Genomic DNA, 15484 nt, shown 5'->3' with positions numbered 1-15484 from the left:
AATTAATTTTATGAATAAACAAAAACCACCTAATAATATTCTACTAAAAAAAGAGAAAATACCTATATTCTTAAAGGTCTGAGGGCGAGTAAATATACAGCAAATGTTATTTTTGGGAGGTTAACTTTCGTTTAAAGCAAAATGATTTTACATTTGATCCAATAACTAATAAAATATCCCCGAAATATATTTCAACTCCAAACTTTCTTGCCCTCTAGAAAAAGGACACACTTTGCTCATCTTCGCACTCTGTGGACCTCTGAGAATCGAGGGCATGCATAGGCACGCATATTAATATTTTATGTAAATTAGCTGATACATATTCAGCAACAGGTGAGCGGAAAAAGTGCTATATTTGGATCGAAAGCTCCCGCGAGAGGACAAACACAGCCGTATGATTAAGTGTTAACAAACAGCAGCAACACACTGTATTCCCTCTTGTTTCGCGTCACCCAAACAGACGTCCATACAAAATTATAACATTCAATGCAAATGTACATGTAAATGACGATAATGAATATATAATAAATCTCACCGGCTGATGCTGAGGCCAGTGTGCGCCCATCTGGAACTGAAGTTTGATGCTTCTGAATCACGACAGAAAAAATCTCCGACATCCGAGTCTTCAGCTGTCATCTTAAACCTCCACAGTCTTCAGATTCGTCAATCTAAACATTCATCGGACTGAGGAGAGGATTCAATTCAGAAAGTATTGGAAGCTTCGGGAAAACGCTTGGAAAAGCCCAAACATTCCACAACTGTGATTCTACAAATCACTGTCAAATCCTTTAAAAGCCCCCCTCACTCTGTCTGTCTCTTTCCCTCACTCTCTCTCTCTCACTTTATCACTCACTCCCCCTCTCTCTCTTTTCCAGTGTGCACTAATGGGCACAGATTGGGATTACCACATGCATGCATTTGAGAAGTCTCTGAGAGCGATGGACCCGTATATATTTTTAATGTGAATGCTGCTGGATATAGTTCTCTCTGCATTCAGACCGTCTGCTTTTATGGCGCGAGACCCTCCTGGTCACGTGATTTGTATGTCTTTTTATAAAGACAGATAATCTAGTTGCCCCTGCGGTCACGTGTGTGTGTTTTAAATGGTAGTGTATAGCCTTACCCTGGTCCATAATACCACCGCTGGACTTTATTCTGACACACATGGCTGCTGTATATGGGCTAATGGCTTTTCATATCCCCAACATACTGACTCTTCACTTTTGCTCACTTTTTTATCTCTCTCTCTCTCTTTCTCTCTCGGGGATATCTTTTGCTCTGTGTTATAAATGAATTATTTAAATATAAGTGTATATTCTGTTCAATTTTTAAAGCAATTCCGTGATCGAGGGACAAAGTATTGCTTGTCTACAGATCATTCTAGGTTTTTTGAACTGAAATATCCGTAGCCTGTTATTTGACACTTACTACCTATAATTTGTGAGAAATTTGAACAGTTTACACAAATGCAGACAGTTGTCAGCCAGTGTTTCTCAACCAGGTTCATGAAGGACCACCAGCTCTGCACATTTTCCATGTCGCCTCAAACAAACACACCTGATTCAGCTCATTAGCAGATGCTGAAAGACCTGTAACGGGTGCGACAGACAAAGAAACAAAGGAGACATCCAAAGTAGTGATGGTGGTCCACCAGAAACGTGGTTAAGAAACATTTACTCTAAAAAAAAAATAGTTTTTTGCTTGTCTTGTTTATGCATGTTATTATGGGATGCCATTTTGGTCAAAGGGTTAAAATATTAATAAATAAAAATACAATTAAAATTATTATTTTGTTAATATCGCCCAATCCTAGCATTTCTTTACACAGAATTGTCAATTAAAATCTTGTGAGTTACTTGTGAGAAGGGGTGCCCAATCTTTTTCTTCTGAAGGGCCAAAAGCTAAACTTGATTGAAGGTGGTGGGCCGGAGGTAAATATACCACCAATTGTTAATGTAATTTCCTATATGATTATTCCTTCCTTCCTTCCTTCATTCATTCATTCATTTTCTTGTCGGCTTAGTCCCTTTATTAATCTGGGGTCGCCACAGCGGAATGAACCGCCAACTTATCCAGCACGCTTTTAACGCAGCGGGAAACCTATCTGGGAAACCTATATAATTATTATATAATTTAATTAATACTATAATTTATTACATTTAGAATACTTTAATTGTATAAATAATCATATACTTTTGTACATTTTATAATGAACATCTTACAATAAAAAACATGAACAAGCCCATTTATAACTCTAAAAAACACAGTTTGCCTTGATTCGCTTGCTGATGTCTTCGACAATGTCTGATATTCATCAAATGACTATTTACACAACATTTAACTGAAACATTTATTCCAGTTTGTTTGTTTGTGTAGCTCAACAGGAAAACAAAAGCAAACAAAAAAAGTTATGTTTAATTAGAAATGATTAAAGTCATTACCCATCATTCTCCCTCTCTTCTCAGATGCAATATAGGGCCAATTCAAAGGTTACAACCTTGGTTTGCAAGCAATAGTTTGGGCATCTCTGCGTGTGAGTTATAAATTCAGACTTTCTTCCAGTTCTAACTTTCAGAATTGCAAGACATAATTGCAAGTTGCTTAAATATGTGAGACAAGCTCAGCTTTAAATTTATATGAATTAATAAGTTACTTCTATAGTTTCTAACTTTTTTCACAGAATTGCAAGACATAAACACACAGTTGTTCAGAATGACCTATTCTGAGATGAAAAATCTGAATTGTAAGATATAAACTCACAATTGCAGTAATAGTATGCTGTAAAAAAAAACTATAAAGCATCACAGAGAGGTAACGAAAATGTGCTTTATAACAGTTCAATTCACGACAAAAGATACATTTGAGATTGCAACAATGGTTTAAATGTTATATAAAGGAATAAATTAAAACGACTGACATCAAAGCATACAAGAATTGGCACCAAAACATTAAATAAAACGTATTTAATATATCTAAAATCCATATATGCCTATCAATAGGCAACATATCTCAAAACAACACTGAATGGAATGTCGTTGTGCATCAATGTTGACTTTTCATAAATACAAAATAATTACCTTAAAATGAAGAAAATGTCACTTTTTTGTACAAATAAAAGTATACAAAGTCACTGGTTTGTAGAAAATGGTTTGATTTTACAGATAAAATATTAGGTTAAACTGAAGGGTCTGAACAGACCCTTACACAGAGTGTCACATTTGAAATGTGATCCTGCACTCTAGTGGTACAGAGTGGTAAAACTTATTGTTTGAGCAAATCAGAATTCTCTTGATTTACAGAATTGTAAAATAAATCTACACTCTTAAATATGCTGGATTGTTTTAACTCAAATGTACACATAACACTGAATTTACAATTGTAATGCTTTATTTAAGGAGACATAGTTACACATGTTCCATGCACTTACTATAGTAATAACAATTAAAATGATGGATCTTACTTTATACCAGGTGACCTCAACTAATATGTGCTTGCATAAAAGAATAAATACAACGTACTTACTGTGTTCATAATGTATCGCAAAACTTTTCTGGTGGTCTTGAGGTGGGATACAGGTAGAGTTAGGGACAGGTTTGATGGCATGGGTAGGTTTAAGGGTGGGTTAAGGTGTAAGGATGGTCAATTACAAATGTAATTGCAGAAATTAATTACAGATGTAATTACATGCACGTATTTAATCAATCATAAATGTAAAAACATGTATTTACACAATAAGTACATTGTAACAAATGATTAATTTCAGTGTGACTAGATGTTAGCTAAGGCCTCCTAATGTAAAGTGGGACCTAACCATATAGTAGGTACATGTTATTAATAACTTTTACACAGCAATTAACTGGATAGTTACACTTTAACATCGTCTTCTTAAAAATAAAGTGGAACCAAAAATGATTTAAGGGGCGTCACGGTGGCGCAGTGGGTAGCACAATCGCCTCACAGCAAGAAGGTCACTGGTTCAAGCCCTGGCTGGATCAATTGGCATTTCAGTTGGCCGTAGTGTTTGTGTGTGAATGCAAGAGTGTATTGTTGTTTCCAAGTGTTGGGTTGCGGCTGAAAGGGCATCCGCTGCGTAAAACATATGCTGGATAGGTTGGCGATTCATTCCGCCGTGGCGACCCCTAAATAATATAGGGACTAAGCCAAAAAGAAAATTAATGAATTAATAATACACTACAGAAGTCAATGTCTACCAGTTTCCCAAATGTTTGCTAAGTATCTTCTTTTGTGTTCAAGACAAGAAATAAACTCTAACAGATGAAGTTCAAGTAATACTGATGGGATTTAAATTTTTGGGTTTACTACGCCTTTAACCCATTGTTACAGTTTGTTCATATTTTATCTAAATTTGGTTTAAAACAACCAAGTGTTTGAAGAGTGTAGGGGACTTATAATAATAAATCATTTAAAATAAACCTCACACTGGCTCTCAGAAAAGAAAAAAAATCCTCCTTTTAAGCATAAGAATCATCTCTGTACATCTCTAGCCCAAAAACACAGACTTCTCCAAGCCATCCTCTGCCCTGGTGTACTCTAAATGGGATTTAAAATAGCAGCTTTTATAGGAACGGCTATTGCGCACATATTCAAGATAGTCTGGGACTCCAGGACAGATCACATTATCAGCAAGAAGAACCGTGCCTTTCCTTAGCAGACCACAACCCTGTGAAGAAAGTAGACAGAAAAGGAGAGACAGAAGGATTTAGCGGCAAATTCAAGATTTCTGATATCTGCAGATGAAATGGTCAAAACACACCTCCATTAATTTAGTGTCAGGAAGGTAATGGTCTTTCCAGTGGTCCAGAAAAACTAAATCAAAGGTTTCGATTCCAAAGTGCTCCTTCATGCGTGGGATCCAGTCTTCAGACGCACCTTCTACAAGCTGCACCTGATGAAGTGAAAAATACCTGTTAGGCTTTTACAATAATACCTTTATTAGCAAATTAGAGAACAACATTCAATTTTAGAATTTTTCACATCACTGCAGGCTTATTTAAAGTAAATCTACTCTGGGAAATATGTACTGGGAATAATGGGAAATATGTGATGATATTATTGAGTGTTGCTTTAACGATATTTATTATGACACAACTAACTTTTAAAACACTATTTTATCAGCCGAGGAGACGCTAAAACACTGAAAGACTGAAACCTTCAGAAACTCTGATTCTCTTTGTTGATATTTTCCACTCCCAGCATTAGTGTTTATTGCACCTTAACCTGAAGTTGATGAAGATAGCAAAGGCTCCATCTGGTCAGCTATAGATAAACAACCAATGCATGCAGCACAAAAATGCTTGACACAAAAAATTCACTTCATTTATTGAACTTCTTCTAGATATTGCACATAGTAATATCGCAATATTGATTATTTTCTCGTTATATATTGTGCAGACCTAATTTAAAGTTATCTTAACAGAAGTAAAATAAGCATATTTCATGGATTACATATATTCTGAAGCACAGTATAACAATATTTGAAAAGGACCACAAGTATAAGGGATAATGTACATCTAGCTGGTTGTTTTCGCAGAATAAATAGCCTGTTGTAAAAGAATGAAGGGCTTTATTCTGTGAAAACAACCAGTTAGATGTACATTATCTCATTTATTATGGCTATACTTGACACATGAGTTAACAAATAGATACAAAGCATTGAAATATACAAATAAATTTACTACAAAAATCAGGCACTTTAGTACAAATACCCTAATAAAAAAATAAAAATCCAGATTTTCATTTTTATTTTATTTGAGTTAAAGTACAAAATGGCCTGATTTTTTTTTATTTACTTTTATATTAAAAGTACTTATTAAGGAATGTTTATTTTGCAAGAAAAAATGACCAAAAGTTCTTACTCATCATTTATGATAGTATGCAGCCATCTACTGATAAATTTACATTTAGTAATTTAGCATTTGGTCAAAATTACATAGACATTCAGCAATTCAACACTGGTAAAAAAAACTGGTACTGCTAAAAAAAAAAAAAAATTAACTTGTCAAACTGAATTTTTCAAATGATGGCCAAAAATATTACATGAATACCTCAATGTAATTTAGATATGTGGGTCTTTTATGGAGTAAATTTTGCATAAAGAGCTGTTTTTGTATAAAAACCCACTTACTTTTTATAAACTTTTTTAAAATAATAATTTCTCCAAAAAACTACACAAATGTGGAGTGAAAAACATTAATGAATATAGTAAAATTGTGTTTAGCACGGTTGCTTCACAGCAAGAATGTCACTGCATTAAGTCCTGGCTTGATAAGAAGGCCTTCCTGTGTGGAGTTTGCATGTTCTCTAGAGAATGGTCTGGCTGCAGACTGAGTCAGGCATGAAACATCTCAGGAACATCTACACCTAACCCCATGGTTTCCCCAAACCATCCAAAAACATCCGGTGTAGGCTTCTATAGCATATAAGTAATTTCGTTTTTACATACAGCTTAGTATTGCATTACTTTGCTTACATTTTCTCTAGCTTTTACGCCTACAAATAGTTTGCGTTGTTCTGAAACAGGGATTAAAATTGTTACAAAACCGCTTACACAGCAAAGTTTCTAAACGGACCAAAATTGTTAAAACAAGTCACGTCAGTTGGTGCCAGTGGTGTAGTGGTTAGTGCGTCGACACATGCACTCCGGTGCTCGCGGTGACCCGAGTTCGATTCCGCCTTGCGGTCCTATGCTGATCCTTCCCCTCTCTCTGCTCCCCATGCTTTCCTGTCAATTCTCTACTTTCCTATCACAATAAAGATTAAAACCCCTAAAAAAAATTATTTAAAAAAAAAATGTCTAAGTAAACTCTCCTCACATTTGTCAAAGTTCCATGCTTTATTTTCCCGGATTCTGCTCAGGTGTCATGCAAATAAACTGTAGTGTAAGTAAATGAGAGTGTGTGTGTGTGAATAGGACGTTAAGTGTTCTCCAGCCTCCGGTGCCTAGACTGCAGCTCTGCAAAAGAAGTTTGGCCAGAGGAGAAATGGTTGTAAAAGTGAAGGAAAAAAACATGAGAGAAGCCAGGCTTAGATGGGAGCCTGGCTTCTCTCATGTTTTTTTCCTTCACTTTCGTCAATTGGTGAAGTTTTGTTTCTCACCACTGTTGCCCCTGGCTGGCTTGGCTTGGGACTTGTGGAGCAGCACATCTATAGATTTGCTCTTTGATTTTTGGACTTTCAGCAGTGAAAATTAAACCCCACTGAACTGAACTAAACTGAACTTTAACTCTGAAAACTGGACTGACACAGTTTCAATTCACTAGAACTTCTATGTTAAGCTGCTTTGACACAATCTATATTGTAAAAGCGCTATAGTTGTACTCAGTGCTGGGTTGCAGCTGCAAGGCTATCCATAAGTTAAATAATTGGCAAAGAAATTGGTGGTTCCTTCCTCTGTGGCGACCCTTGATAAAGCAAGGAATGAGCTGAAGAAATTAGTAATTAAGACACTCAAAAGACCATAAGTCGACACTAAACAAGGACTGCACAAGGGTTTAAACAAATAATACATGGCGTCAATATCTCTAAATTGCCTAAACTAGCAGTCAGTCAGTGTAAAGAGAGAAATGTGGTTCTTACTTTGTCTTCAATTCCAGCCCAGGCGATGACTTGTCGAGCAATCACAGCGTAATCTGGGTTGAACTCCAGTGTAATGAGACGAGCTCCAGGAGGAAGCAGACGAGCGATGCGAACTGTAGAGTAGCCACAGTATGTGCCCAACTCCAGGACCTTCTCTGGGTTCAGCTCACTTACCACTGAATCCAGGATACAGCCTGAGGATCCACACAAAAACACACGCTCATGTTTCAAGGGGACTTCTTATAGATGTAATGAGTTTTATACATTATTTTTTAGATATTATTAGGTGCAATCCTTCTTTTTTACATACAGTCTATAAAATATTGGCAAACATATTAGTAAATCTGAATTTAAAAAATGGTAAAGGTGGCTTACATCTGTGTCTGGAGTGATGTGATGCTATGATACTTTTCAGTGTAGTAGATTTTTTTTTCAAATTACATCAAGCCTTACTACCATTTGATTGGATGACAATCGCCCACTCTCATGGACTGCGAACTTTAAATTAGACAAAATGCTCAGGACAAACAAAAAACATGGGCTGACATGTGATGTCCATTGTAATGGACACAGGGTCCGAGGGGGTTAGCAATGATTTGAGTCTTGAATAGAACCAGTGCTCTGACCTTTCTCATCTCCAACATTCATAGCCCATTCGCGGTGTCTGCAGAAGTGATCAATGGCAGAGATGACGCTCTGAGGGTCGCCTCGAGTCGCATGCTGCTTTACAGCTTTCAGCAGACGCTGTTCAGAACAAGCAACATAACAAAGTCCAGTGATGATGGAGTTTATGAGGCTCAAACATCTAACAGCATTCAACTCCACCAGACACAACACCACATGCACTGTGAGGCATCCAAGGGTTTTTATGGTGATAGAAGACATTGTAAGGCAAGACACTTCAGGTGAATAAGGCGAAATTGTCCGTAGTGTATGTGTGTGAATGAGAGTGAATGGATGTTTCCCAGTGATAGGTTGCGGTTGCAAAGGCATTGCTGTATAAAAATGTGTTGGATAAGTTGGCGGTTCATTTTGCTGTGGCAACCTCAGATTAATAAAGGGACTAAGTCGAAAAGAAAATGAAGAAATGAATGAATGAATGTTTAACAGAGCAAGGAAATTTGTGTCAATAATATGTTTTCTTCTGGAGAAAGTCTTTTCTGTTTTATTTCGGCTAGAATAAAAGCAGTTTTAAAAATTTTAAAAACCATTTTAAGCACAAAATTATTAGCCCCTTTAAGCTATTTTTGTTTTCGATATTCTAGAGAACAAAACATTGTTATACAATAACTGCCCTGATTACCCTAACCTGCCTAGTTACCCAAGTAAAATATTCTTTACAGTCATCATGGCAAATATAAAATGAATCAGTTATTAGAAAAAGGTTTTTAAAACTATTATGCTTAGAAATGTGCTGAAAAAAATCTTCACTCCATTAAACAGAAATGGGAGAAAAAAAATAAACAAACAGGGGTGCTAATAATTCAGGGGGAATAATAATTCTGACTTAAACTGTATGTATGTATATACACACATACATACACTGGTTTAATTGTGTTGCTTAAGCGATATATATATATATATATATATATATATATATATATATATATATATATATATATATATATATATATATATATATATATCATATATATTTATTTATTTTTATTGACTTTTTTATCGTAGTGGAAGTTAAAAGGTCAAATCTGCAAATGAGGCATTATTTCATTAAAGATGTACTTTTTTTCTACATTTTTGAGTCAAGGGATTGTGAATTTTGGGAAATTCTTAATAATCGCAATAGAATTTAAAAATAATATGAACATCTGGAACAGAATTGTTGTGGAATGAATAACATGTAAGTTAATTCAATGTAATTTAACCATTCAGAATGAAGATATGAATTCATTTGAAGTATAAAAGTTCTGCAGAAGTGGAGATTTATGGCATGTTGCAAGAGACATAAACTCTTTACAGAAAAAACCATTCCTTTATTAATAGATAATTAAAATCGACAGCCAAAAACTGATCAATTGCAACAACACCCAAAAAAACAACAACTTATATCTCTACATTAGACTGATAAAAACTGCCCAAAATCTCAAAACTGACAGTACTGGGTGTCTCATCACCTGTGGTCGAGTTGATCGGGTCAGGGAATCCAAAGCTCGCTCCACGATGACATCATGCCAGAGTAACGCCAGACTGCCATTAAACTGCACCGCTGCAGGAATCAGCCACGAGTACAGGACGTATAACAGCACTGAGGCCCCTAAACACCAGCACAGCAACACCCCCAACATACTAGACACACACACAAACACAGAAAGAAGCATTCATGATCAATGTCAGATCAGGGGAGTCAACACAGTAAGTGACCAGGTTTTTACAGCATGGAAAACTGCACTAACAGTCTTGTTTGCATGATTTATTTATTTATTTAATCTAAAAAAATAGGACTTTCTGCTCATCAATGCTAGATTTATTTGATCGAAAAGAAATGAATTGCTAATATATACTGTATATTTATTCACATGATGGCAAACTGTATATAAACATTGTAGTTTTCTATGTTGTATTATGTTGCTTTGGTGCTCAAAAAGTAAACATATTTTTTAGTTTTGAAATGAGCTGTGCTGCTTAACATAGTATGGAAAACTTGATGCATTTTTAGGGGCTACTTTATTTTAATGTAACACTCACAATTGGGGTGTGTTTTGACCCAGACAACTAACAAAAAATAATCGATTGTTAGTGTTGGAACAGAACTTTGCAAATGTTTAAGAATGTCCAAATACACATATTACTCAATCTGTCTTATTACCTATTAATTATACTAGTTAAAAGGAGATAAATAGTAATAAAAATGCATTTTGTGTAAGTTTGTATGTATGATGTATCTTGAAATAATACATCAAAAATTAAGTTACATTTGTGCCAAATAACATTATCTAAATATATTTAGCAACATATATTTAGCTTGTTTTCTTGAACCATCACAACAAGTTTGTTTAAATCTAATCAGAAAGTAAAGTAACATTAAAATGAATTTGAGTTTATTTTATTTGAGGTGTGTTGTTTTGATGCTGTTCTGATCATGAACTAACCCTAACCCTTTTTTGCAACACAGGCTCATTGTGAACACATACCCCATACATATATTTCTGGAGAGCAAATATTATGTAGCCAGAGGTACATAACACTGTATTTGGTCTTTTAAACATACGCTTTAGGGTGGTCTGACACCGCCAATGGTTTCTGTTTCCTTTTGCGCTACCAGATGACCGCTTACCTCAGTGTGGATGGCTTTTCTGCTGTTACCAGTTTGCCCAGTAGCTCACCACATATGGCAGCGGACTTGAGATGCAGAACGGAGTTGACCGCAACGATGGGGTTTGAGTTTGACAAAAAATGGTTCCAGAAAGCAGGTAAAAAAAAGGCAAAAAATGTAAATAACAAGGTGAGAATGTGGTAAGATCTTAAAACATGGTAAAAATCAGGCAGCTTTTTCTGAATTGCTTTTGAAAACACTATTGTTTGGGTTTAGGGAAGGGGGTTGGACGGTCAGTCAGTCAGTCAGTTGACAGCAGCCTCTGGTGGATTTACGCAAGAGAGCAGGTGCGAGTGGCACTCGAAAGAAAAATTTGAGATCTAAAAACGGGTACACAGCGATTTGTGCTTATTTTCGAGCTCTCCAAAAATGTATACAAGGGTATGTATCCATAATGAGCCTATAGGTACACAGAAAATAGTACACAGAGATACTTTAGATATTATTTGCAGCACCATAACTTTCATAAAAAAGCTGAGTTCCAAACTTGTATATGGCTTAGAATATAAAGCAAGGAATATTTTAAATTATGCTAGCATCGTTTCTTCCTCCATCTCTTTAAATTTTTATGCAAGTCATGCTTCAGTAATGTCCTATAATGAACCTTTCAGTAATATTGTAAAAAATGTAACCGAGCCAAAAATGACTGTGCATGCCTAATCTGTATAAATACACTATTAAGATAATACAATTATATCAGCTTTCAGACAGACCGACAGCACACACACACACACACACACAAATATACTATACAATGTTTTAGCTCTTCGATTACTGTGGTTTGCACTCTGGCAGGTCATGCGATGAATGTATATGCAAATGAATGTTCTCGTTCAGAGCTGTGCTTTCATCTGTCTCGTCATTCCTCTATTGTTAAGCTCTAATGATATGGGTGTTTACTATGCAGAAAATAAATCCTGCTCTCAAAATCTCTCTCATGTGATCATTGGGCTGTCGTTGTGGCTGGAGCTCATTTCGTCCATGAAGAAGTTACTGGCTATAGGAATAAAACATAAAAAATATATATAAATATTACGTTTTTTTCAGTTTATTCATACAGCAAGAATTGTGAAATATTTATTTCTATATGTTACTGTTAAAATACAAGCAATATGTGTATAAAAAAGTAATTTAAAAAAAAAAAAATATATATATATATATATATATATATATATATATATATATATATATATATATATATATATATATATATATATATTGACTGATCTTGAAAAAGTTTTAAAAAATTTAAATTTTTGTTAAAAAACACTAACACAGATGAATGAAACCTTATTGTAAAGTGCTACTGTATACAGCGGGGTGACAAAATATTTTTTATATATTTTTAAAAGAGTTGATGGGTAACACGTTCGCCTCACAGCAAAAAGGTCGCTGGTTCGAGCCTCAGCTGGATGGCATTTCTGTGTGGAGTTTGCATGTTCTCCCTGTATTCATGTGGGTTTCCTCCGGGTACACCGGTTTCACCCACAAGTCCAAAGACCTGAATTGGGTGAAATGGGTATGCTAAAACTGACCGTAGTGTATGCGTGTGTGTGTGAATGAGTGTGTATGTATGTTTCCCAGTGATGGGTTGCAGCTGGAAGGGCATCCGCTGTGTAAAACATATGCTGGATAAGTTGGCAGTTCATTCCACTGTAGCGACCTCAGATTGATAAAGGGACTAAGCTGAAAATGAATTCATAATTAAATAAATGAATACAAATAAAAAACGAATATTCATAAATATTATGTGTAATAACAATGAAATGACACAAGGAGAAGGTACTGAACAACTGAAATCTATTTAATACTTTGCATAGAAGCTCTCTTGGAGCTTCAAGATGCCTCTTGATCTATGGGTCTCCTTTATCAACTCTGATCTTTAGTTTCTATTTTCTATTGGATCTAAGTCAGGTGATGGGCTAAACCATTTTTAGCAGCTTTATTTTCTTTTCTGAAACCAATCCAGAGTTTCCTTGGCTGTGTTTTGGATCATTGTCTTGCTAAAATGTCCACCCTGGTTTAATCTTTATCTTCTGGTAATGTAGATGTCGGTAACACATTAGCTAATATTCATTTACACTGACGAGGGTCAATGTTGTTTTCAATCTTTTTCAGCTTTAGAAATTTCAGCTTCTGTCTGGGCTTTCCTGACTTTTACACCTCACTTTCTACATGTGTTCAATACTTTTCCCCTGTCCTTTCATTTTGTTACATGCAATGTTTTATTTTCTTTTTATTGTGCAGCTCTATTGTCAGCTAATAAAATTGACCAAAAATCACAACAAAATCACAAAAGTAACTTATTCAAACTAAAATTTGTTGAAATCAAATTGTAGTTTATTACAAATAAAGCTCTGTTACTAATTGATCTGGAAATAAAAGACTAAACTAGTCACGAAGAGAAAGAAATGCAGCTTTCAAAAGGGATTTTAAGAGTTGCATGGCAACAAGCTCAAGGTTAAGAGCTATTTGACAAAGAGGACCCTTGCAGGACCCCTGTGAGACGACCGTGACAAGAGCTTCACAGGTTTGCTTTAAATAAATACAAATGAAGCTGCAGGCTGGACTGGAATGAAGAGTTTGGACACTTTTATGGACAGCCATTGTTAATAGGAAAATACTCTTAATCAGTGAGTCTGGCTTTTAGAAGCATGTTCCGGTAAATGCATACCGGCATGCTGGAAATATTCATTTATATTATGTTTATTCACACAGCGAGATTTACAGCAATCAGGGTAAATGGCTTTTTAAAAAAATTATTATTATAGATGGGATTATTTTTCAAATATCAGTATAACTCTCTGTGTAAAAGTGGATGTGTTAAATTAGTGCAACATGATAATAATTTAAAATAAAGCTGAAGTGCAGCACACTAAAACAGACTGACGATTGATTAAATGATGAGCAAACACGATAACTGGAATCAGCTGACCAAACACACAGTGAACCATTAACAAGATTTAAAACAAACTAGATTTCTATTTTATATTAGACATGTCAAGAAAACATCTACAAAAATGGGCCAAACACAACAACACAGAATTATAAAAAAAAAAGGCTGAAAAGAGGGTTGTACCATATACAATGTTAACATACAGCAATAATTAGTAAACATTTTAATAATAGCATACTTTCTAAAAAGACAAAATAATATACATAAATATATAATGTTTATGTAATCTGTTTCATTAATCTGTAAACTACTGGTGGATTTTCCTTCAATTCATTTAAATAAAATTATATATAGGCCTATATATGCAACATGTTTTCAGTACTAGTAATTTCAGCACAACTCAATATCAATGTTTTAACTTTAGAAGTATTTAGAAATTAATAATTGGTATATATATATATATATATATATATATATATATATATATATATATATATATATATATATATATATATATATATATACCAATTATTAATATAAATTAATAAAATTTAAATGGTAAAATGGTCAGACCTTTATAGAATACAAAAAATATTAATAACATTTTACTCAAGACCAATGTATCCAGTAAGTTGTCAAGAATATTTATAAATAAATGAATGGCTCGGCATACGGCAGGCAATGCCGCATTATTAGCTATAAACATACATTACATAAAAACTTAATAAATATTATATAATCTAAATCATAAAAGATAAGTACTATGCTTCCAAAATATTCATAAATCAATTAAAATTGCAAAAATGCAAGAATGTTAAAACACTTCAAGCATAAAAGAGAGAAAACGTGGCTTACTTTCAGTGAGGATCTTTCTTTGCCTTTTACGAAATGTCTCTTTCTCTTAAGGACCTTCTGTTAAACCTGCGAGGACGCAAATGCACACACACACACTGATCATCTGTGCTCTCTCGCTCCCTCTCTCTCTCAGCTGACCCTGTAATTCGCTCTCTCACCTCCTCTGGGCAGATCTGAGCCGCGAGGAATGTCTGACCGGAGGTCTTTTAGGGGAATAAACACCCCCTGACAGAAAACGCGAATCCAAACTAGGCCAAGGATCGAAAACTGTCATGGTAACATTGGTAAACACTGCTAAATACATACGCGAATGTGCCTAAATGTCACGCATATTCTCGTGTCGTAAGTCTGAATGCTCTTCTATCGTGTGTGTGTGTGTGTGCAAGATTATTAAACAGATTTTTATACATTTTACAACAAATAGCCTGCTATGGTTAAAGCAAGTTTAAGTTAGTGTTTTAGTTTGTTGTGGTAAACGGCTAATTTTCATTCTTCAATTTTTTGTTGAATGTCAACAATATCTAGGTTAAGATAAATGATATTACAGTAAAATAAGTGATACATACCATTGTATTTGAATCGACTATGAAGTTAAAGTTGTTTTTCATTAAAACGTTTGACCAGTTTGTTGTTGTTTACGCCTGGATCGTTTAGTCAGTGATTCAACCGAACCGACTCATGATTCAATTCGTTCGCAACGGTTTGTATTGACAGAAACAATGGCAGAAATCAAAGTTTCTAATAATAAAGTCATTCCAAACGGTCTCAGCACAAACAGTACTGAAAAACCACATCTATTTTTACCA

At 34.8% G+C, this 15484-nt stretch overlaps 2 protein-coding genes across 2 annotated transcripts in view; both read right to left on the bottom strand.

Moving 5' to 3' along the window:
• The window catches only part of grm6b (glutamate receptor, metabotropic 6b), a 45501-nt gene extending 44730 nt beyond the window's left edge, over window positions 1-771 (bottom strand). Inside the window, exon 1 of the mRNA NM_001080020.2 lies at window positions 536-771. The gene's annotated coding sequence lies outside the window, so the exon portion shown is untranslated. The remainder of the gene's footprint in view (window positions 1-535) is intronic.
• A 2598-nt stretch (window positions 772-3369) lies between these two features.
• Window positions 3370-14900, bottom strand: comtb (catechol-O-methyltransferase b). Its single transcript, NM_001083843.1, has 6 exons — window positions 14679-14900; window positions 9729-9900; window positions 8223-8340; window positions 7597-7790; window positions 4775-4906; window positions 3370-4681 (listed from the first exon to the last, which is right to left on the bottom strand). Exons 2-6 carry the CDS (start codon window positions 9897-9899, stop codon window positions 4502-4504), a joined length of 795 nt encoding a protein of 264 aa, NP_001077312.1. The 5' UTR covers window position 9900; window positions 14679-14900; the 3' UTR covers window positions 3370-4501.
• Between the last annotated feature and the right edge of the window lie 584 nt (window positions 14901-15484).

This window comes from Danio rerio, chromosome 11 (genome assembly GCF_049306965.1).
Source record: "Danio rerio strain Tuebingen ecotype United States chromosome 11, GRCz12tu, whole genome shotgun sequence".
Lineage (NCBI taxonomy): Eukaryota > Metazoa > Chordata > Actinopteri > Cypriniformes > Danionidae > Danio > Danio rerio.
Note: the sequence above shows the minus strand (reverse complement) of the source record. Positions and strands in the feature narration are given on the sequence as shown.

Bases quoted from the DNA above. Each gene is read 5' to 3' on its own strand.
- comtb (NM_001083843.1), bottom strand. From the start codon at position 9,899: ATGTTGGGGGTGTTGCTGTGCTGGTGTTTAGGGGCCTCAGTGCTGTTA. The intron at 8,341-9,728 runs GTGATGAGACAC...TGTTCTGAACAG, and splicing joins CCCGATCAACTCGACCACAG to CGTCTGCTGAAAGCTGTAAA. The intron at 4,907-7,596 runs GTAAGAACCACA...TCACTTCATCAG, and splicing joins GGGCTGGAATTGAAGACAAA to GTGCAGCTTGTAGAAGGTGC.